The sequence below is a fragment of the Crocuta crocuta genome, unplaced genomic scaffold (assembly GCF_008692635.1).
Source record: "Crocuta crocuta isolate KB4526 unplaced genomic scaffold, BGI_CrCroc_1.0 scaffold116, whole genome shotgun sequence".
Lineage (NCBI taxonomy): Eukaryota > Metazoa > Chordata > Mammalia > Carnivora > Hyaenidae > Crocuta > Crocuta crocuta.
The window spans coordinates 1,670,363-1,693,881 of NW_027531562.1; the positions used below are offsets into that span (position 1 = coordinate 1,670,363).

Genomic DNA, 23,519 nt, shown 5'->3' on the forward strand with positions numbered 1-23,519 from the left:
TAACATTGTTGGGTTTATAATGTTAAGATATTTCTAGCCCTAAATGCACCATTACAAAAAAGTAGAAATAATAATTTATGTATGTAAACTCATAACTATTGCGATAAATACTATCAGCATCCCATATTATAGATGAAGAAATTGAGGCACCAAGGGATAATATAAGCAACATGACCAAGGTCACACAGCTGGCTGGAGTCATTAACTGGTTCATTAATGCTGTGACATAGACACTATAGAGAAAAAATATGTTTCACAACATCTAGCCTACTAATGACCAGCATGTTTTATAAGGTGCCCGTTAAGTTCAAATAACAGAGGGGAATACTAGAAGACTCCATCTCCCTGCACTGGGGTTTAGGGCAAGACAAGTACAGATGAAAAACAAATCTTCTGGACATTAGATTTTAGAGAGTAAAACCCATTTGCCTTTGAAAGAGGCTTTCATTTAATTTCCAGTTTGGTTTTGTCAATTCAGTGGCAGAAGAGAAGGTTTTCAAGCAAAGCAATTTGTAGGTGTATATTGCAGATAGTCTACTGGGAAGTATTGTGGCCCTGCCTTTGATGGCTCCTCCTCTAAGGCTATGAAAGTGGGCAACTTGAGACTGCTTATGTGGCAGATGGAAGAGGAGCCACTATGTGACCAAATTCTCAGATAGACAGTAGGAGGGTTGCAGGGCTGTGAGGCGATGGCAGTGGGGGGGTAGGGGCTGGAGAGTGAGAAAACCTGGTCCTAGAAGACTTTGAAAAAGGAACAATTGCTTGGTCCTAAGAAGTTCTTCCTTCTTGGTTTTCCTGTTTCTCCTCCTTGAGACCATTCATGCCAGAAGGTTTCTTGCCACCAAATTCATAACTAACCCCAAAGCCTAAGACTAATAATAGCCAGAGCCTAGTCACTGCCTTTATAGGAGGATTCAAAGGGTACAGACCATACAAGAAAATATTTGAATTTTAAACTGCTTTTGAATAGTTAGTGCATAAACCATGGACACAAATGAGGTAGAGGCTTCTTCGTGGACGTCCAGTGAACACGCACACAGTTGCTAAGGTTGGCATTTTTCTATGATGGAATATGCCTGTAATGTAGGAACCTCTTACTTTCTTTCTTTCCTCCATAAGTAGTTGATTCTCTCACATGTAAAAATTATTTTTCCTTTTGTTAGCATTAATGGTCTTCAATTAAATCATGTGCTTTTATCATATCAATTCATGGAAGTATTTTTAGCTACATTATTTATGGAACATTTAGGTCCGCCTTTCAAGGTCCTCAGGAATCTTTAGTGTTTGCTGGTCTGCTTTTAATTTATCAAAGCCCTCCCTCCACAGGCACTGCACAAAACACACAAGCATCAGAGATCCCCCCATACAATGTGTATTTGATATGCTTAATGTTCATCTTTATACACACACAGACGTTGGCGTGCAAGAAATGTGGAGGGTGTCTATAAATTCAAGGAAACATTTAAGTGCACAGTGATACATAGATACATGGGTATAATACTTTATGTACTTGATAAATATTTCATCCCTACCATAAAGAAAGCTTTTTATCAACTTTGATTGTTTTTTTATTACCTTAAAGTATTGCAGTTGTTTCTCAGCATTCATTGTTCCTTCCTTTTCTTGTCTCAGACAGGAATTGAAGATGAAAAGCTCTGTATCTCTTAGCCACCCTTTCAGTTCTTTGATCCTGACCTCCAGCTGCCTTACCAGGCTTCCGCTTTCAGGAGAGAGCAGGTCACGTGGACCAGACCCACTGTGCCCTGCCATTGTGTCCTGTATCTTCTGTCCTAGGGTTTTCTAATGCATCGGATTAAAAACAAAAACAAAAACAAAAACACACACCAAGAACAAAAACAAAAACAAAAACAAAAACAAAAAAACATCGATTAGCTCAGGTACCAAAAAACGTATCACAGTTTGGCTGGCAACGAGGGCCACCTGGAAGGTGTTCGGCTACACCTGCTACCTCACAACTGACATTCAGTTCAGATTAGCTCATTGTTCCATTTAGGATTTTCAAATTCTTGAGCCATGTGTGTTGTTCTGACCACCACTAGAGGCTTAAGAAGACCTCATTCACCTATCATTTCCTTTAACAAGAAGTAAACGTTCACCATGGTCACTGATGAAAATTCATTTGAATTCTCATGACAGGAGTTTACAGTAAAATAGTCTCTGCATAACATTTTCAGGAGATAGAAGTCTGAGTTTCATCAATTTACTAAAGAGGGCAAGAGCAGATTATGCATGGAGAAATAAATCCCTTTTGTTTTGTTTTGTTTCATAAAGTACAATTCCCCAAACCATATATGACTGAGGGCTGTTCAGAAGGGGTATCCTCCTTGGTGCTGTTGGTGCATTTTACCTGACTTGGAAATTGTTCAACCCCACAGTTCTTAACCACTTTGCGTTTCTGGATGCTAGATTTTCTTATAAGTGTGTCAAAATAAGTCCCAATCCACTATGCTAGAAGCCTTCTTAGATTAACCGCTATGGCATGAATGTGCAGTTGGGAGGGCTTTTTTTCTTTCTTTTTTTTGATGGAAAACACTCTGGAGAATCAGTAGGAGTTAATCTATAATGATGAATTAAACCTACAAAAATAAGCTTAAAAGACAAATAAAATTAAGTCAACAAACATTCATTTGCTGTGTGGTGTTCTGTAAATAGTATCTTTAGGAGATCATAACAGAAAAATAGCCTTTCTTGGCAACACCCTTGTATTTTCATGGTGCAAATATTGATAATTTGAAGACCCTCAGTGGAATCCAGATTTAGCTATTGTTTTTATGCTGTAACAAAAGTAGCAGCAGGAGGTGAAATCAATGCCCTTGGAGGGTAGGGTCACAAAAAAGAATTTATTGCCACTTTTTTGTTCTGGAACAGTTTGCAATCATAAATTCTTCATAAACAGAATACTTCAGAGAATGGTCCGTCTTCATAAATATACGACAGAGGACATCAATTTCATTTAATTCACAATTTGTGTCAGCACAGCAGATGCCAATGCCTGCCTTGATAGGGTTGTTTAATATGCAATTGAGACAGAGTAATATGCAGCACAGGGGACAAAATTTCACAGATTAAACTGTACGCACCACTGACATTTCATTCTAATGTATTTCCATTCCACACTGTTCACCTTAGATGAAAGTAATATTAAAAACCATATCCCTCTATTTTACTATTGTTAGAAGTTAAAATCCTTGTCTTTAAATTTTTTTCATGCCAATTAAAATGTAATCATGCCAATTAAAGCTGTATGCCTGGTGGTGTTAGTGCAGCACAGGTTTTGTTAAAAATCTTCCCTCCACCCTTCTCTCCCCCTAAATCATGACAAAACTCTGCATATTGTATTCAAATGGTATTTTTGTCAAAATGGCAACAATTTTTCAGGTATCTGACTCATGAAGGATAGCTAAATATTGTGTTTATTTAATAATTATGTTGATTTAAAATTTTTGTTGAGGAAACAATATATGTGACATCAAACGATTTTCAAAAGAGGTTGTGTTCAGTTATTTATCAAATTATAAAAAGACATATTAAACTACAGCTTTTTCTATCAAGCACATAAAGTTGCTGTTCTCATCTATTTAGTAAAACAACCCTTTAAAAATGTCGTATGCTGACCACATTTCTCCTGCAAGAGATCAATGAATTCTGTAGAATTTAGTAGGTTCCAATTTAAATCACCATATTACAAGGTGGAAGCCATTAATTACTATTAAAAAGTAACGTAACAGTAGGTCAGAGTAAAAACTTTCCAGGTTTTAAGTTACTTTGCGTAAGTGTAGAGCATTGTGAATTTAGATGAGAAAGCAAGGATTTAAACTTGCAGTTTTTTTAATCACCTAGATTAAGTATCGCATAAACCGAACACTGGCATTCCTCCAAGTCATCAAGGTACATGGAGAGCTTTTAATTCAAAATATTTTTGGAGTATTATTTCTTTAAAATTAAAAAAAAGAGGCAGAAATGGAAGGCATGCAAAATTATGCTCCATAACTGACACCACCCATACTTTGCTGTTATAATTAATCATTTAAGTAATTGACAAATTTAGCTTACCCTTGATTTGAAGTGAAGGCAATTTAGGAGAGAAGTTGATGAAAAAATACAGCCTAACCTCTCTCTCTCTCAGCTGTCTTCCAACAGAAGGACAGTACTGTCTCGTGCACAGTGCCATCCTGGTCTCTGGGTAACAGAATCTCTATATTGCCTTTTTGCCAGATTCTTGCATCTCAGTCTTTGGCTGAGACCCAGCCCATCATTGCGTGAAATGAATTACATGAAACTTTTTTTTTTTTTTTGGCTTTTGTTAAAAGTGAACTGGAAATTGAGGCACAAAACAGAGGCTGATTTCATTCTGCAATTCAGATTTGGGTCAGATTTGCATCTTTGTTTTGGTGGCTTTAGTGTCACTTGAAAGCTGTAGTGACAACTCCCCTTTTCATCTGAAGGGTACAGTAAATAGTTACACAGTGGATGTCTCTAACATGTACCTTCAGAGTAAATTCTATTAACATTCATTCAAGCATGACAGTCAGTGTATATCAGATATACTGTATTATAGTTGACTTGGTGCATATCCATAATACATGGCATATTTTACTTACTTTTTTATGTATTAAAGAAGCAAAATTATTAAAATATGAGAGGAGAAAAGCTCAGAGTAAAAAAAAATCCAACAGAAAAGGAAAAGCAGTGTTTTTTCCTCATAATAGCATAAATAGCTTGTTTGAAATGTAGGTAGTGAACTGAAAGAGAGAGATATTTGTGCTTCAAATTAGAAATCAGACAGATAGAGTACTTCACTACACAAAAAATGTACACATAACCTACAAACAGTAATAAAAATGCAAATACCCCAAGCAGTTCCCATTTTTCATTAATTGAATCCACTTTTTCAAGGAGATCATTTGGTAGTAAAACGCCACCTTTCTTCAAAGCTTCAACCTTACTAAGCAGCTCCGTCTTTTTCAGGTCCCTGATGGACATTTCCACACTGTATCGCTAAAACAAGAAGAGAGGAGAGCTATCATTAGGGAGACAGGTGTTCTTAGCAAATCTTTGAGCACAGGGTTAGTAATGTTCATGAGGGTTAAAAGTTTTGTTTCCAGTAAAATTTATGGGAAGACTAAACCTAAGTACCTTGAGTCATTGAGGAATATTGCTGAAAACAGTTAAAATATATATTACTCAGACATACATAAACATCGAAGGTATTCCATTTGGTTGACTAAGATTTATGTCATATTAAAGTAAAGTTTACACACACATTTGATCTTTAATTTAAAGTATTCCAAGTAGGAAAATATCTGGCCTCGGAAAATTTAATGTTACAGCTAATTTTGGTCAACACTTGGCTCCAGAGCGGGTGCTCATCTCTCACGTCTGCTCCACAAAGGACTTCTGGTTCAAATTAGATGATCCTTAAAGATGGTGTAAACTTCCTCCTTATTCTGTAAGTCTCCTGAGTTCTCATTTAACCCTTTTTCCCCCATCTTTCTTTTACTTAAAAACTGCGTGGTCTTGAAAAAGAGTATCTACATAGAGAAAAAAAGCAAACCAGAGCTTTGGAATGGCTACAAATCTATGCTTCTTTATTGATTACCATAAAATGTCCCCAAACATCACAACTGATTACAGTTCCTCTCCCCCAATCTACATTGTATTATAACAAACTGCCAAGTGAGTCTCTGCTAAAAGATGTTTTGCTAGAGATAATTTAAGTGCCATTTAATATGGCAGTTACTATAGTGATTCTCTTCAAATAACTCTATTTGGATAACTTCAAAGTTAGAAAGTCTTGTATTATGAATAGCTATAAATGACTATGGCTGTACTTTTAAAAGGTACTATACACAAAACACCTCTGAGTAGAAAACTAGATTCTGGTTAAAATACTACACATATTTTACAACTTTAGCACATTTACAAAATATAATGACAATCCCCAATTTTTTTTCTTCGAGCCACAAAAGTTGGGGGCACTGAGGTCTTTGGTAGTATTGCTCCATTGCTCTAACTGAGCTGAGCTAAGCAGAGCACCTTAACAGATCTGATAAGAAAAGCTTCTGTCTGGGCAAAGCATCAAATCGGCAAGTTCAAAACATGCCCAAGCACGTTATTTACTTTGAAAACATGATACTGTGTAAGATCCCAAATGAAAATACAATTGGAAGCAGCTTAAAGGAAAAGAAGGTGTGAAATCCTTGTTTTGGGTAATAGATCCTCAGCATTTACATGCATATGTTTGCATACTTTTAGTTTCTTATTTTAATCTTTCATTTACGCTAAACATGCACATCATTTGTATTATGTAAACTTCTCCAAATGTTAGTCATTTGTGGATCACAGAACAAAATGTTTTAAATGAGGTGATTTAAAGCATTTCATAGTATTAATGAATGTTGATCAGGGTGTCAAAGTATCCAAAATTACATGAATATGCATAACGAAAAAAATCAAGGGTTGTTTGAGAACTCTTCCAGAATGTGACCTCTGATAGGTGGGAGATTCTGATTGCATTTTCTAATGGCAAGCAATTACCAGGGTCATGTTACTCCAATACTTAAAAAATACACTGGCTACTCAAGCTTTCTGGACAAAACACTCAACAAGTATTCCAGAAACCTAGATAGTGTTTTATTTATCAGAGCGATGATTGAGGAGAGGGCAATCTGCTTTATGTAATCAGATTCCCATCTAAAGATGATGCTGTCGACAAAGATTTACATAATTAATTTGGTAAGACTTCTTTGACATAATATTGGGGGAACCAGCATTTCAGGCAGGCAGAGAATCCTATTCAAATCTTTTGCTTACGCCACGTGCACTGACAGAGGGAGTCCTCCGGCTGTGCCACCTGGGAGCAGCCTCAACCAGTTATCACTGTCACTTGTGACAAGCTCATCCCCTCTCTTTGCCCCAACTTTTAATGGCTCCCACATAGAGGATCAGTCAAGAAAGAGAACAGTTTAGATTCAGCCCATAAAAATGATAGTCTTGTAATAATAAAAATATAAAAAACAATTAATTTAATTTTAGACATAATAAAATAATTTTCTCTATGAAATGTGGTGCAAGTAGTCACAGCAACCGCTAATAAAAGGTTATTACATTAAAAAAAAAAACCTGTCTTTATGTAAGCTCCCTTGTCTTGTCCCCATGGAACCTACTGTATAAAAAGCTTGATTAAAGATGTGATTGATGGACAATGCTTTCAAACTATAAAAGCTAAGAAAATCCAGCCAATTGTTAAGTGTGTTGGTGTGTGCCTGAAAGGTACTAGAATATCAACTAATTTAAGGCAAACATATTTATTTTAATTTTTGAGGCACTCTGAAGGTTGAATGTGATACGATTTCAGACTGCAAGCTGTACACATATATAATAATGCAAAGGGTTGTTTCTGTTGATGCTGAAGACATTTTGCTCTTCTCTCTCCAACATCTTTTCAGAAACATTAGACAGAGAACCAATGGTCTGCTCTATCAGTCGTCCTATCAAGTAGGGCTACTTTATCCTGTGGTGAGAAGATAGTTTAATCTTCATATTCATTTCACCCACAGCAGTAAGTGAGCAGAGGTTGCCCCATTGTGTCCTATAGTCTGGGATATTATGATAGAGACTACTCTTCAATAGCCAAAAATGAGATTAACGAAGTTAAAGTCAGATGGCTTTTCTTGAGTGCTAAGGTAAATAAGCATTCAGTATTTAATTTCCCCACAGCACCTGCTGTGGGCCTCTCTGTCTAGTCAAAAATAAAATATACTCTATTGAAAGGGCATATTTACATTATTAAGTGTATTTGCTTGGCCAATTCAATTTTGACTAATGAAGCCTCCTAATAGATATGTGAATGATCTAAATTAAAATCACAGGCCACTCCTATCCTAAATGCCACTCCTAGGTATACAGAAGGTATATAAAGAAAACTTTAAAAACAGAGTTACAAATCACCACCAATGCTAGCTTGCTGTTGTCACTAAAAATTAAAGAAGTTTTTAGAAATTCTCATTCGGCCCATCCTTTTTAAAAGCACAAATGCTAACAACATTGAATTATAAAACAAAGCCAGTAAAAACAGGGATTTCTGAAGTAAATATAATTAGAAATGCACAAAGACTTGATTGAGATAACTTTTTTGACAGTTATGCTAAAGGTTCTTTTCCCTCCTAAAATCTTTTTTTTTGTTGTTGTTAAAAATCACACCAAAAATTCTGCCCAAATGGAGACTGGAACAATGCCTTGAAACAGTGTTAATTGTCACCATGGAAACCAGAAGAATAAGCCATTTTGAAACTGGTATAGAAGGCACACATTGAGAAAACTCCAGCATTTTTCTGCCTCCCTCAGTGTTAAAGAACAAGATGCCTTGTCACGGTGAGGTCAAAGAAAGAAAGCATCATGAAAGGGTTGTAGATGCTCACTGTCTAGTAAATAAAAAAATAAAAAAAAAAACACAGAAAATAAACTACATATAGCTAATGCTTTAAGATTCTACCCAGTGAATCTTTTTGAAATAGAAAGATCATCAAAAGATGGCCAGGATTGGGGGATGGATTCCACCTAAGCAAAACTTCAGGGCTATATTATGTGAACCTTGCCCCCAAAGCTCCCTGGGAATTCTGCTGTTGTAATAAAACTTCAGAAGAGGAAAGAAAAAAGGCAGCATGATGGAATTCAAAATAATGCTCTAAAAGCACACAGAGAGATTAAGACATCCATTGTAAGACTTTTGTATGGTGCTTCTGTTGGTTATGCTGAAAAGAGACCAGACATTGCTGAGCAGAGAGTGAAGTTTTGGCTACAAGAAACACAAAAATTAAACCAAAGAATTTTCTTGATTATTAGAATCGGGCTGTCTGATTCTGTGTCTTCAGGGTTTGAGTATTTACATCCTGTACCATATTTTAACTGGGCTTTATGTGACTTTATATTAGGAAGAGTTAAAGCAAGGAAAATGATCTAGTCATTAGAATAACAAATTTGAGTATCTTTCCCAGTGCAAAGTAATACCACAAACACCTGTATATCCAGCATAATCTCCTTTCTTGTAAACACACAACAGATAGAGAAAACACAGTGAAGGGGAGAGAAATGTATTTTAGTCTAGTAACAAGGAAGCATATGCTAGGAACACACCAAAACACCAAAGTACTGGCAAAACGATATGTGGAAACTATGCATTTTTGCACAAAAATCCAGAGATATGTCTGTCTATGACTCCCGTATTGTGTTTTCTGGCTAGTGTTTGCCCTCCTCATGCGAGGCTTCATGGTGGCCCCTCAGCAAGTCCATGCCTAATGCCATTCAGTGGTGAACAAAGAGTCTTTTTATATGAAAGTCCAGGGTCCACAGCTCAGCTGTACATGCCCCCGCGTGCAGGAATCTGCTAGAGGCCAGTGCCGTCTTTGCAGCGGCTCTGGTGTTGCCCCCTTTTCCAGAACACTAGTTTCCAGCATCTCATGACGCATGTGATGTTTCACATGGAGCCAGTACCACCATCACTTTGGGAAGATGTTCAAGACTGAAGAAGGCGACTTGAGCCCAAGACAAATAATAGTCGTTATTTCTTGCGAACTCTTTGTGTTTTACCATTAGCAATTTATGGCGAATAATTGCACAGAGAAATTATAAAGACTCCTACAATTGTCCTTGTAAATTAATAATAGGCTTTCTTGATTGGGATAAATTTGCTGCTGAGCCTTTGGAAAAATTAAAAAGTGCAATGTCATTTAAAATTGCCAGAACTCGCACAGCAAATTACATCTGAGGTTAAGAATTGAGTTTTACCCCCTCTTCTAGCTTATTCCATTTGCATGATCTGGAAATCACATTACATTGTCCATGTATTGTTAATTGGACATAGATTGCATTATCTTTAATATAAATCAAACTACAAATATTAAAATGAATTGCAAATTCCCTAATAGAAGATCATAAAACAATCTTTTTTAAAGTATCTCCCATTAATAATTTAATTCCAATTATATCACTCAGAAAACTTAAGTAGGAAAACCTGGCAACTTATTTCTCCAATCATTTCTTTTACATAACAAATACCTAAGCCTTTAAAAATAAATACCCAGAATGGCATTCATTGTTATAGAACAAAACTAAAAATACCAAGAATTGAAAACTTTTCATTCTGATTTCATGTAAAACACTGCATAAGTGCACTGAGCCTGCCTGTCTCCTCCCTTCCCTGCCCATGTCAAGGGTGAGAAAAAAGTCTCCATAGAAAAGATTTACTAAGTTTAAGAACTATTGTAATCTTACTCTCTAAAATTATAAAATTGATTATTCTTCTTCTATTTATCTTTTAAAGGTTCTCTAGCCCCTTACATTTCTCTATAAATCTGATATCTTTCTGAAGCCTTTGCATGGCCTTTAATGAGTTTATATTAAATATTTAATACTGTTTAGGGCATATCCACTACTACCAAAAACAGTTATATTCCCAGCAGTCCCACTGTTTCAGGCAGAGGACTTGATTGATCCTCCTAGCCTGAATTGAGTAGAATGAAAAGAAGCAGTTGGAAAATAGCTGCAATCATTTAATGCAGATGACCTCTGACAGCCTCGCAGCTCTTCTATCTGAACAGAAATTTGCATGGGGTCTCTGTGCAGAGGAACAATGTAACCTAAATGGTAGACAATCTTTATTCTAATGAAGTGGGTGTCAAGGTCAATGTAAAACTGCAATGATAAATGGTGCACCACTAGGCAAGAGAAGTTGCATAGGCATTGTAGTGCTTTCACATTAATTGAAGACTGAAATGCGCTGCGTGAAAAGCACAAGCCTCTCTTTTCACCATAATGTGTTAATGCGCCAATGCCGAAATGATTTCTTCAAGATGTTTGCCTGTTGACACGTATCTTATTGCAAAAATAACGCAAATATGGAATTAGGGCAAAAATGGGCATTTTTAGAATTTAGCTTTTTTTCTGGAATAGAATTACAAAAATCTAAATAAAATGTCTCCAAACAATGTCCTGACACCTAATGTAATTCCTTTGATCCCCTTTTCTTTTCTTTTTCTATTTAGACCTGTCTTTAATTAGTTTCAACCAAGCAACCTTTATAGACCCCTTCGCTGGGTACTTTTATACTGAGCTAACTGTAAAAGAGGACTGAGGAGAAGAGAATCATTCAGATATTATTTTTTCTTCACACTTCTAAGTTTTCTGCTTAGTCTGCAGTTAAGATTTTCAGGTATTGTTTGTCCTGAATGAAAATGTAATGAAAAGCCTATGGTTTGTAAAAGAAAATAACTATTTTCTAGTGTGAGAACTAGAAAACTGTAATCTGGCCATTTGACATTGCCAAAGTGACTATACAGCAATAATTACACCATTCCTTCAGTTGATCTAGCAATTTTGTGGCAGCCAATTTTTTTCGTTATATAAAAATAAGGATTGTAAGCTGCTTTAAAAAAATCCTGATCTACTTAAGCCTGTAGAGGGGACATTGTTTGCTAATACACTCATTAGCAACCAAGCATTTTAACTTTGTCAATTAAACAGGAAATTGAGTTGCACCATTAGTTTCACAATTTGCTAAAATACTGATAAGAGCATATTGCTAACTATTTGAGAAACATTTCCAGGCTCAACCTGTAATACGTCATAAAGTCCACATGTTTTTATGGTTGACTCTTTTTTTTTTTCTGATTCTGGTAAATGTAGCACCTATCTAACACTAAGCTTCCTGCTACAAATAGATTTTAACAATGGAATTACAGTTATACTAGTCAGAAACAGTCTATAGATCTTTTGGTCTGTAGTCTTGGTGACTAGGAGGCTATTAGTATGATTTACTAGAAAATAAATGATATTGCCAGTTTGCAATGCCGATGGAAAACAAACTGTTTTGAATAGAATTTAAGATTCCTTAAATGGTAATTCAGAGGGGAAAAAAATCTCAATATGAAGGAGGATAGTGAAAAAGATAAAGAAAAGTTACTGATGAAACTGTTTAAAAAACTGTACAGCTTCATCTGTGTGTGATTTGTCAGGTCTGAAGCTTTGACGTGCCCAAGGGGCAGACCCCAGCGGGGAGTAGGCTGCCGAGCTAAATAGCTGTGAAAGAAGTCTTAATGTAGGATGGAATTCAAACTAACCTTGACATGACCTCAGGAAAAATATGCAAAAAGTAAAATGAATGCACTCTGCAAGATACATCCTAATTTTGTGGTGGAGCTGGTTAGTTTTACAAACATAACTGAGACCTTAAAAGAAAAATAGAAAGCTAGTAAAAGGGGCAAACTTTGGAATTCAGGCAAAAAACGTAAGCAAGCATGATGTGTTACTGTGAAGGCATGTGAACCATTTGGAAAGAATCCAAATAAAAACCCACACTGAACAATATTGTTGTCAGCCTGTCTATTCAGGAAAATTGTTTTTTTTAGGTTGAATATAAATGACACAAAGCCAAGATTACATCACTGCATTACAAAGTCTGTTGTGGTTTTTAGCTGAACAAGCCCCATGGATCTATTGGTTTAGGACAGTAATTCAGTAAGGAGGTTTTAATGTGTTATTTTTCCTCCAGTGACAATAAAAATAGAGGAATTTAAGTAAGAAGTATTGTGGATGCTCTCTAGTCTACCTCTTGTTTTTGATCTCTATTTGATAAGGCAAACTCACATTTTAGTTGATGCATTGAGTCTTGATTTGACTGTATTATAAATTTTGCCTGTTTTGAAGTGATCAGCTTAGGAGGAAGGCATTTGTTCTAGCTTCCCAGCCAAGAACTGGCTAACTCATTGGATATATGGAAATTTTAATTGACTGTCAACTTGTGTAGAAATTCAATCCTATTACCTTCTCAATGCAATTTTGTAGCAATACCAGTTATTTACTACTCTACTAACCAGATTTTAAACATAATTAGATTGCTAAGAACATACACCCAAAATCTAATGACTTAAATCCCTACAGCAAGGATGTGAATTCCTGTATCAGGTGTATGTGCCTCTATTAGATTTTCATAAACATAAAGGGAGCAGAAGGATGCAATCATTTAGAAGCACAGAAGTACAAGGAGTTTTTCTGAGAACCTGTTGAACAACCATATGTAAAGATCACTGTTTAATAGATATGTTATACCACAGGGCTCTTTTTGGGTCATCTTATTCAATATTTTTATTAATGACACATATGAGTAAAATATGTGTATGGAATGTTGATTTGATTGCCCAATTACACTAATCTCAATGATCAATAAAGAATAACAAATATATTAGTTCAGAGATCAGAAATTCAAATACCTACTGGTACTGGTATACTGGTATAGAGAGCTCTCTGAGGATGTGGGGGAAACCCCAATTTACGGGGTTCGCTGATTTCCCTGGTGTGCATATTTGCACCATGGCAGATTCCAAACTACAAAAAGTGGCTACTGCTGGCAAAGTTCCTGAATATTTAACAAATAGCTCTCCTGAGCCAGTACTGGCCAGCTCCAGTAGCCTACTAACTGGAAACTAATATAAAGTGAAGAAGTTGAGCTGAGCTCAGTCATTTTCTTTCATATTTTTTTTTAATTTTTTTTTTTTATTTCTAGGAGAGAGAGAGAGAGAGAGAGAGACAGCGTGAGCAGGGGAGGGTCAGAGAGAGAGGGAGTCACAGACTCTGAAACAGGCTCCAGGCTCTGAGCTAGCAGTCAGCACAGAGCCCGACGCGGGGCTCGAACCCACGAACTGCGAGATCATGACCTAAGCGAAAGTCGGACGCTTGCTTAACTGACTATGCCACCCAGGCGCCCCATTTTCTCTCATATTCTAACTACTGCTAGTGTCTTGGAAAAAGAGAACTATTTTCTCTACTAAAAGAAAAACAATGCAAAAATGTGATGATGACTAACATTTGATTCCGGTGAAGGGGCAATAGGAAGAAGTAGTGTGGATTGTGGGGGTTAGGAGAACACAAGTTTCCTCTAAGAGGGGCAACCACTAGTCAGTTCTGCCAATTGTTCATATATGGAAATATGGTTTCAATATGGCTTCTGTATGGACAGATATATGTATTTGAGAGCAGATAGAAAGATATTTTTATGTGAAATCTCCTTATGTGAATTTTTATATGATGAATTAAAACTTTTTAACACCTACAGTCCAAACTATATCTTTGAGTTGGATCTGAATGTGTAGGTAACTTCTTCACATTCTCTATTTATGATGGTTGTACTCTAAAAGGAAAACAACATGCTGGCATAGTAGATTAAATCTAACTGGAGATAAGATCAATGTCAGGCCTGAGTTCATAATCTTACCCTGATAAAATAAATAAAAATACAAAAACTGCATACACAATAGAAGTTAGCGGGCTTCAATTGTCATTAGGTTCAGTGAGTCAACAGATAGTGGAAGGTAAATATAAAAAATGGAAATATGATTTGGAGCTGGACTGAGACAATCACAGGGTTATAAATAAGAAAAGTAACAGATCAGCTTGACTGTGATTTACTAAGCCCAAACCTGTAATCCTGATTCTGGTTGGGTTCCATTTCCAAGAGGGACTTAGACAATGTATAAAATGTCCAAAGGAGAGCATTCAAGGAAGGGAGAATATTCAACACTTCTCCAAGGAGCAAGCTGTTGAAGGAGAGGAAGCTATTCAGCCAAGGAGTAAAGAAGAGTTGAAGATGACAGAAGAGAGGGAAGGACATGTTAACAGACTTGGAAAATTTAGAGGGCTTTCAATAGAAAATATTAATTTCTTTCATCTGATCTCAGAGATCAGGAATGAGGTCAGAAGCTAAAGAGTAAGTAGGAATGAAGCTTGGGCGACTGAGTTTCCACTTAACATGGGTATTCAGACAGAGACCAACAGTTTATCTGGTTGGGAAATTTTACGAGATAATATGGCATTAAATGAGGACTGGCCTAGAAAATAAAGTTGAAAATTCTCTGTTTTAAAAAGCTGAGTTTCTTTGGGCTCACATCTGCCAAATCAGCCATAACAATCATATTATTATGTATAGAAAGAATGCCAAGACCAAAATACACCAAGTTAAGAAGTTATCACTTACTGAACAAGATTCACATATAAGATTGTCATGTAGGAAAACTTAGGAGAACAATAAGGGAGCAAAGCTACAACCACATAAAATGTAAGCTATACAATCTAAGCTCAAGATAGGACACTGAAAATGAGAAGAAAAAATGAGACTAAATGAAAATGCTCAAATCATCTTCAATCTGTCCTACTTTAGGAAAAATATCTCAATCATTGAATTTGAGGTATTAAATGAAATGTAAATATTTTATAGGAAACTTCTCTAGAATATATGCAGTTAAGTCCATATTTCAACAAGGTCTTTCCGGTAGTTTTTTTTTAAGACAAAAACTTCACAAATATCACTCTAAAAAATTTTCTTCCATCAATACAGAGCTTTCTCTAACAGACTGAAGAAACGTGTTATATACCCTTGCTGCCAGCAGTGTGGGCATAATGGCAATTTCTCCTCCATGCTATGAAACTTCATGGTTGTGCTATATTATGTTGAAAATCTGCACATCTCAATGGGTTTTCTGTGCATTCCAATGCACTTCAGTGACGATGTGGATCATTGCCATAATACATCATGACTGTTCTAATTACGGTTTCATTATGATGCACCATATCAGGGCTGTCGTAATGTCATGTCAGCACATAGTAAGAATAGTTATGCAATTATGTAATATCTGTTAGAGTACGCAATGTAGGAAGGAAAAAAAAACACGAGGATCAGCAATTAATGTAACAAAACTCAGTTTTCTCCTTTTAAAAAGTTTCCAATGTAAAAGTATTATTTCTTTGCTTTCCATCTCCCAACCTAAACAAATGCCTTGAAATACATTTATTTTTGCTTAATTGGGTACTACTGTATAATTTAATGGGTTTTTTAATAAAGCAAAATAAGATGAGAAAAGGGACATCTCTGACTTAAGGCTGTTTTCACCATGTAACAGAAAAATGAGGTTTACCTACTACTATATGCTAGACATCCAGTCAAAACTTGAATGTAGTAAAGTACAGTCCACTGAAGACTTACTATTATGCAAACTTCAAACACAAGGTCACCTTCTGTCTTCTTTACTCTCTTGTGTAGACACAGAACTTCTTACCTTAACACTTAAAGCTTGGCTGACCACCTATGTCTTAAATAAATTATGATAATCAAATGAGATAAAGCACTAATATCCATACTTACTTCCCTGAATTAGGACCATAAATATGTACTTGCCTTTAATCTAGCTGCCAAAATATACTCACAGATCTATTTTTAAAAAAACAGCAATCTTATTATTTGTCTTATATTCAAAGAATAAACTCTCAAAGGATGAGGACTATATTTTGGCCAATCACGGAGTACCTTGAATATTTGAGATCTTCGGAAAACATAGAGTCAATGAATAGTTTCTCAAATGAAGTGACGCATGAAATGCTGTCTGTTGTTTTAATATACAACCATAGGCGAATTTCTGTATCAAAGCTTACCCCCATATCTCTATAGCTGAATTATAGGCCTGTTCATTGCAAGTATTTATAATGGAAATGCTGATGAAGTCTAAAACATGGATGTATACGGTTATGCAGTGGCAGCCATTTCAAAGATAGATATATTTTTAGCATTAGGAGGCACCAAGTTTGTTTAAATCTGGACTTTTTTTTTTTTTACAATTGCAAGTAATGTTAATAGCACACTGTAAATGTTAAGGCTAAGTGTGCAATGTCAAAATAGATTGAATCTCTCTGAAAATTGGAAATTCAGGCTTTTCAAACGTAATCCAGATGTTTGGCTTTTATTCAGATTTCTAGAAAGAGGGAACTAATATGATATAAAATTCATACATGCATATTTCATTAGTGCCTTTTGTATCGCTGAATTAAACATTCTGAAACGTGCTTTTCCCAAATCACAGAGTTTTAAACCAAAGCAGTTGCCAAGATGTTGCACACCTCAAAAATAATGCCAAATTAATTTCATAAGGAAGAGACTATATATTTCTCATGTTAATGCTGTTGATAATGCTTCTTCAAAGAGAACGCCTCGCTTTCTCTTTGAGGCTGACAAGAAAAATGAGAGGTAGAATACTGTATCCACAGTAGTTTATCAAGAAGATATTGCTTCAGAACACAGTGACTTTGGAAGTCCATGAGAATCAGTGGCCCAAATGAAGACTGAAAGCTCTTTCCCCCATATTGTCATTATAAAAAACTGTCTCGTCAAGGTTAGTGCAAATAGGCATTTCCTGGGGACTATGGCCACTAGCACTGAGAACATTTCCTCATCGTGTTTGTAGGTTTTAAGACAAAGCCAATCAAAACATTTCCAGAGTTGCTGCTCCCAAAACACAATGGAAATGCCATCATACCTTTATGTATTCACATCGAGACTTTTTCTTTTTAGAGCATTTATGATTTTTTACATCTACAATCTTAACAGATCCAAATGCCATGGAGTTTTTCTTGGTGACCACCCAAATCCCTGAACTGTAAAATATTTGATGCCATAGGCCACTTTTTGAGGGTACTCTGGTACCTTTACAGCAGATGAGGATGAATTTAGTTTCAGAATTACAGTATAAATTCCTATAATGGAGTGTGTAATGTCAGCAATCATGCACTGTTCACACTTTATCCACTGTAACTTTTAGCATTATGGGTTAGATGTAGAAGGAAGTTGGAAAATATATTTTCATTTTAATTTCTCCCCCCAAAAAGGCTAAGGGAGCCTATATCAGCTGCTGGTATATATGTCAAATATAGTATTAGTATCCAAATGAGTAGCATGTGATTGCCTCCATTTATCTTTGAGTTAGGGGCGCCTGGGTGGCTCAGTCAGTTAAGCATCAGACTCTTGGTTTCAGCTCAGGTCATGATTTCACAATTCATTAGTTCGAGCCCCACACTGGGCTCTGTGCTAACAGTGCGGAACCTGCTTGGGATTCTCTCTCTCCCTCTCTCACTGCCCCTCCCCTGCTCACACTGTGTCTGTCTCTTTCTCAAAACAAACAAAAAAAATGAACATCATGCTGAGTGAAAAACTTACTTGATAAGAGCTTCCAATACCAAAGTATTATTCTCAATTTTTAGACAGAAACTGTGAACAAAGTTGTGTTTCCCATGCCAGGAATGGTTAACATAAGAAAAGCTTCTATAAAATGTATCAAGGAAAAGAGGAAGGTGACAGAAACCTTTTCATACTTAAGGACACCTTTTGGGAATTCACAGGTTTCACATGGCAATACTATTTGACCATGAGGCAACAGGCTGGGTTCAATTTCCAGTTCCAACACCAGTCTACTATAGACTTAAAAGCCTTTCTGTTGTGGCTTCTTTTATTGGTTTCTTTGTGGTACATGTCCATATTTACTAGACAGAGATCTTAAGGAAATAAACCAGAGATTTCAGGCTTTAAGCTTTAAGCACTGTTTGTTGCTTCGGCATTAGAAAGTTTGACTGTCATTTCAATAGATTGCTTTCTTTTTTGTTCTCCTATGGAAAGCCTATGGGGAAAGTCAGTGATATCACTCTGTCTTACAGATTAGAAATTGATACACAGAAGCTAAGTGACTTGCCCAAGGGTAGTAAGGTATCCCTAAAATCCAGAAATGGAATTTTCAGAACAAATTTCAGCTTAGTTTGCTAAGCTATACTGTTATGCTTAAAAACACATCTTTAAATATCAGTCCAGAGTTGTGAGGAAACTAGTAGTAAATAAGTATAGTCAAGTATAAAGTAAATAAGGTCAAGAATGCCATTCAAAAATGTGACTGGATCCAGGCTCATCAGGGATATTGGCCTGTAGTTCTCCTTTTTAGTGGGGTCTTCACTAAGGGATGAATTACTGGGTTCTACTCCTGAAACCAATACTAGATTGTATGTTCACTGACTTGAATTTAAATAAGTAAATTAAATACACACACACACACAAAGTGATTTTGGAGTGGTCAAAACACACTTAACAACTCCACCCTTACAGCTTCTATGGCAGATTCATTTGGTATAGTTCATCTTCCAAACCTCCACACATATTTAATAGCATCAAGTTGAGGCTAAAAGGGCAGACAGGCTCTCAATGATAGTCATACTTGTTCAAAAGAATGATGGCTTATAATTTAAAGAAGATCTAGGGTACAGGTGAAAATTTATTAGCATAACTAAGACTACAAAAAGCAAACAAACCTTGGTTATGATACTTGCTTTTCAGCACTTTTCTAGCTATGTGAGGGAGTCTGCCATAAACATTTAAGGAAGTTTATTAGAAGAGCTCTATCAAAAAGAAACACAGTGTGTGTGTGTGTGTGTGTGTGTGTGTGTGTGTGTGTCCAATCACAAGAGTGATAAAAGTGAGAAAGAGGAAGGAGTAAAGATTTAGAGAACAAAATGAAAGAAATGCACAGATGGATGGAGAGAGAGTAATAAGTAAATAGGGGAAGTTACAAAGGTTTCACCAGATAGGGGAAACATTAACAGTCCACAGAGAATAAAGCATAAAAACCATATAAAAATAGGGAACATTGCAGCTAGTGAGAAGGTTTTCAGTGAATGGTTCCTCTGAAATAATCAGATGAAAGAATATGATAATGATGACTTAAAAATTTGCATAAGGCCTCAAAAATTCATCAAGGGGAGATCTAAATTAAAAAAATAATTAAAAAAAAAAAAAACAGGAGTACCAGAATGTGGCCATTTAGGGCAGCTATAACCCTAGATAACTTTTCAAGAAGAAATAGGTACACTTGTGATTTTGCTGGATTTTCTCTAAGCACATCAATAGGGAGCCCCTAGATTGGGCATTACTTCCTTTGTGACTGTTACATCTGCCTTTGCTTTATTGGTGGCTTGTTATATTGAGGAATTTTATTCACATTCCCTTGGTCATCCCATCTGTAAAACAGGGACGATGATTATACTCATCACTTGTCCATCACAGACATTTTAAGAAATAAATAAATCTTGTTTGTATGAAATTTTAGTTCTATATGTAAAATGTACCATTTTAAAACAAAGTCTTTGATTTTAGTATGTTTGTAAAAGATATTCTCACCTGTTACCCATTTGCAAGGCAAGACTGCATATTTCCCACTTGTTTTTATTATCTGTCTTAGGAATAATGTATTGTAACTACTGTTCACATTAGAGAATAAAATAGGTCACATTGGAATGGAGTCACTGAAAAGATAAATAATATTTATATATAATATGTATTATATACATACATATTTATTATGATGATACATATACATTAACTATGTATATATAGTTTCCTTCTTCTAGAAAATACATCAACAAAGTGTTACTATTTTTCTCTACCAGCAATGGAAAGAGGAGGGAATATGTTGGTATCACCTAGTAAAATTACTTCTCAAAACCTACATACACATAACCATTTGATCACTAGGTTCTATAAACATGATGATAGAAAAGGACCCATACCAAACATTTCAATTTGTGAATCAGTGAGATCCAAGGAGTTTGGCAAAAACAAATAAATAAATAAAAGTAAAATATATCCCTGGAATCAGATTGCCCATTTTTAAAATTTGTTTGTACTGCTTACTAGCTGTGCAATTCCTGTGCCTTAGTTGCTCACCTGGGGATAATGCTAATACTTCTTTCATAAGATTGCTGTGAGGTTTGAATGTGTTAATATACTCAAAGATCTTAGAACAACTCTATTACATAATAAGAACTACATACAAGTGTTTTGTCAAACTTGATCCAAATGTTTCCTGCTAAGAAAATATGACCTTTGGCATAATTTTTCTCATCTCTTTTATGCTATTAGCTTGTATATTTATGTATATAATTTCCCTTCACTAAGGAAAACATTGAATCTAGGATTCAATATTCAATAGAAAAATCTCTTTTGCCTTTTGTTGGCCTTAACTGAACACATGGACGAGAGCAATTATGATGTGCCGCTGGTTTCCTACTCTTCTCCAGTGTGTCTTCCTGATTTTGGCAAAGTCATAGTCAGGTGTCAAACCAAACCAACTCCTACATCTGAAGGTTTTCTTTCCCCATATCCCATTTTTTCTGCAATGCACCTATATCCATTCCACGTATTTAAATTCTATCCAGAGAGGCCCAGTTCAAATATCATTTCTTCTATGAAGATGTTTCTAAGAAGACTAGCACTTATTTTGCTGGTACCACACATATTTGCTATCTTTGCTATAACTTCATGTTTTTTGGTTTTGCGTTTCCAAATGGATTATAAATTACTTAAGGAAAAGGATAGTCTTCCTTTTATTTTTATTTTTCATAGCATGTAGTAATCCCTCATAGACTAGACAGCATCATTTTCTACTTTTCCTTACTTTTAAAGTAAAGGTGAAAGTATTAGACCATTCATTCTTAATATGTATTAGAACATGAGACATATGAACATATATTTAAAAATACATGAGGAAAAAGAGAATTGAAGTAGGAAATGTTTGTGCTTAGGCAAAGAGAAAGTAATGCAATTTTCATAAGTTATTAGTTGAGCTCGATACTAACTAGTGCAGTTTGCAAAGTGGGAAAAAACTTGTAATCAATTTTTCCCCAAGCAAGTATGAATCTGTCTTTAACCAGATAGCTTTCCAGAGAAGTAGCCCCAGTAGGGAATTCGGAATTAGAGAGATTGCCTGTCACAATGTCTCTCTGGGTAACTGTGAATTCAAACATGAGCCTGTTCTTTACCAAAATGCCCGAGGGACAATTCTGGTCCTTTCCTCAGAGACAGCTAAATGCCTTTGGCAGTATTTGCCATCACATCCAGTGTGACAATTCAAATACAACCAGTGATGTGCATATAGCAACTCAGGCAGCAGGTACGAACAGGTTGTTTGTACCGTATAAAATGACCCATTTTCAATGGAAATATAAATGAATATATCTATTCTCTGCTCTAAAGAAATCTGAGGATTTGATCATTCTTCCCCAAGAAAAAGGTAGGAAAATTAAAATGTGTAGAAAATAAGACGTCAAAGAGAGAGCTAAACTTCCATGGCAGATTTCGCAAGACACTGTTGAGAATCCAACGGAATAGTTATCTACCAATGAACAAAAGTAAAATGTAATAAAAGGGGTCTAGAAGTCTCATAAAGTATGCATTTATGAATACCATGTGAAATGAACCAAGATAATTTTACATTTAGAAACTATACACTTTTTATGGTAGTTTTCCAAAAAATTATATTTACCCATGAATTTGTTTCCTTATCCTCTGAAACTGAGTTCCTAAAATTCTGGTTTTGTCAGAATGCTTATAGTCAAATCAGTTACTAATTGGAACACTCTTTGATTTTTGACTAATGAGAGAATACTGAAGGTGGAATGGACCTTAGAGGCTCCCAGTCCATCCTTCTGGCTTTAGAGATGAAGAAAATGAAACCTGCAAGGATAAGAGTCATTGCCCAAGGAGAATTCAGCCTCCTTCTCTAGTACTTTATTGCACAGCTTTGTAATCCTGCCTAGCACTGGTCTTTAGCAAAGCTCAAAAATAAAATAAAAGAAAACTCAAAATAAGAATCTAGAAAAATAAAATAACTTAATAAAACTGGGGCACTGAGCATGCTCTTCAAGAGAAATTAGTATATGGAGATCTGAGTGGCAGTGGCTTTGGTCTTTCCTGTGGAAGCTTCAGGATCAGTTAATCTTGCCAGTACACATATGAGAATAATACAGAGTCATGGTTAATCTCTTATAGTGATAGCCGAACTTCTTTTTTTAAGAAATCACTTTGATGTATGTGTGAGTATGCAGTTATATATTTTTATTTTGTTCACTGTTTTAACTCTAACTCTGATTTAGAATTCATCTTCTAAAAAGGTCAATGTGAATTTATGTTTCGGGGCCACATAGAGAAACGTATGATTATGTTTCTCTAAATATAGAGAGATTTCAGAGCAGTTGAACCACCAGAGAAGTGCCAATAAAAGTACAATCACAGCCCAAGTTAAAAGAAGTGCATTAGATCCATTTTCTGCTTTCCTTTGGGTCCCACAAGCACAATAGAGCATAGGAGGCCACCTGGTGGCGAAATGAACCAATTAACCATTTAATATTACATTGAAAAGCAAGGATAACAGGACAACTTTGGGTTGTTACAAAAGGAAAACTAGAACCTTGGGCAAAATAATGATATTCAACAGGTATTACTGTGATACAACAGACAGAAAATTGAATTGGAAAGTCATTCAAGTCTGTAGAATAGTGTATATTACTAAAGAGTTGACATAATAGTTATTTATACCAGGGACTGGTGAACTTTTCCTGTAAAGAGTCAGATAGTTTAGGCATGCTGGCCATATGGTCACTGTCAAAACTATTCAACTCAGTTATTGAAGTATAAAGAGTCACAGATGATATATAAATGAATGCACCTGGCTATGTTCCAATAAAACTTTATTTAAAAACCAGGGTGTGGGCTGGATTCGACCTTCAGGCTATAGTTTGTTAACCCCTGATTCTGTATTATATATTAAGTTATTTACCAAGCACAAGGATGAATCCCTTACGTACAC

General features: G+C 35.7%; 1 protein-coding gene across 1 annotated transcript in view; it reads right to left on the minus strand.

Annotated features, from left to right (window-relative positions):
- Positions 1-23,519, minus strand: part of AKAP6 (A-kinase anchoring protein 6) — a 494,727-nt gene that overhangs the window by 95,378 nt on the left and 375,830 nt on the right. The window contains exons 10-11 of the mRNA XM_077772716.1: positions 4,873-5,019; positions 1,576-1,800 (exon numbers count right to left, since the gene is read on the minus strand). Of these exons, the coding sequence (XP_077628842.1) occupies positions 1,576-1,800; positions 4,873-5,019 (372 nt within the window). The remainder of the gene's footprint in view (positions 1-1,575; positions 1,801-4,872; positions 5,020-23,519) is intronic.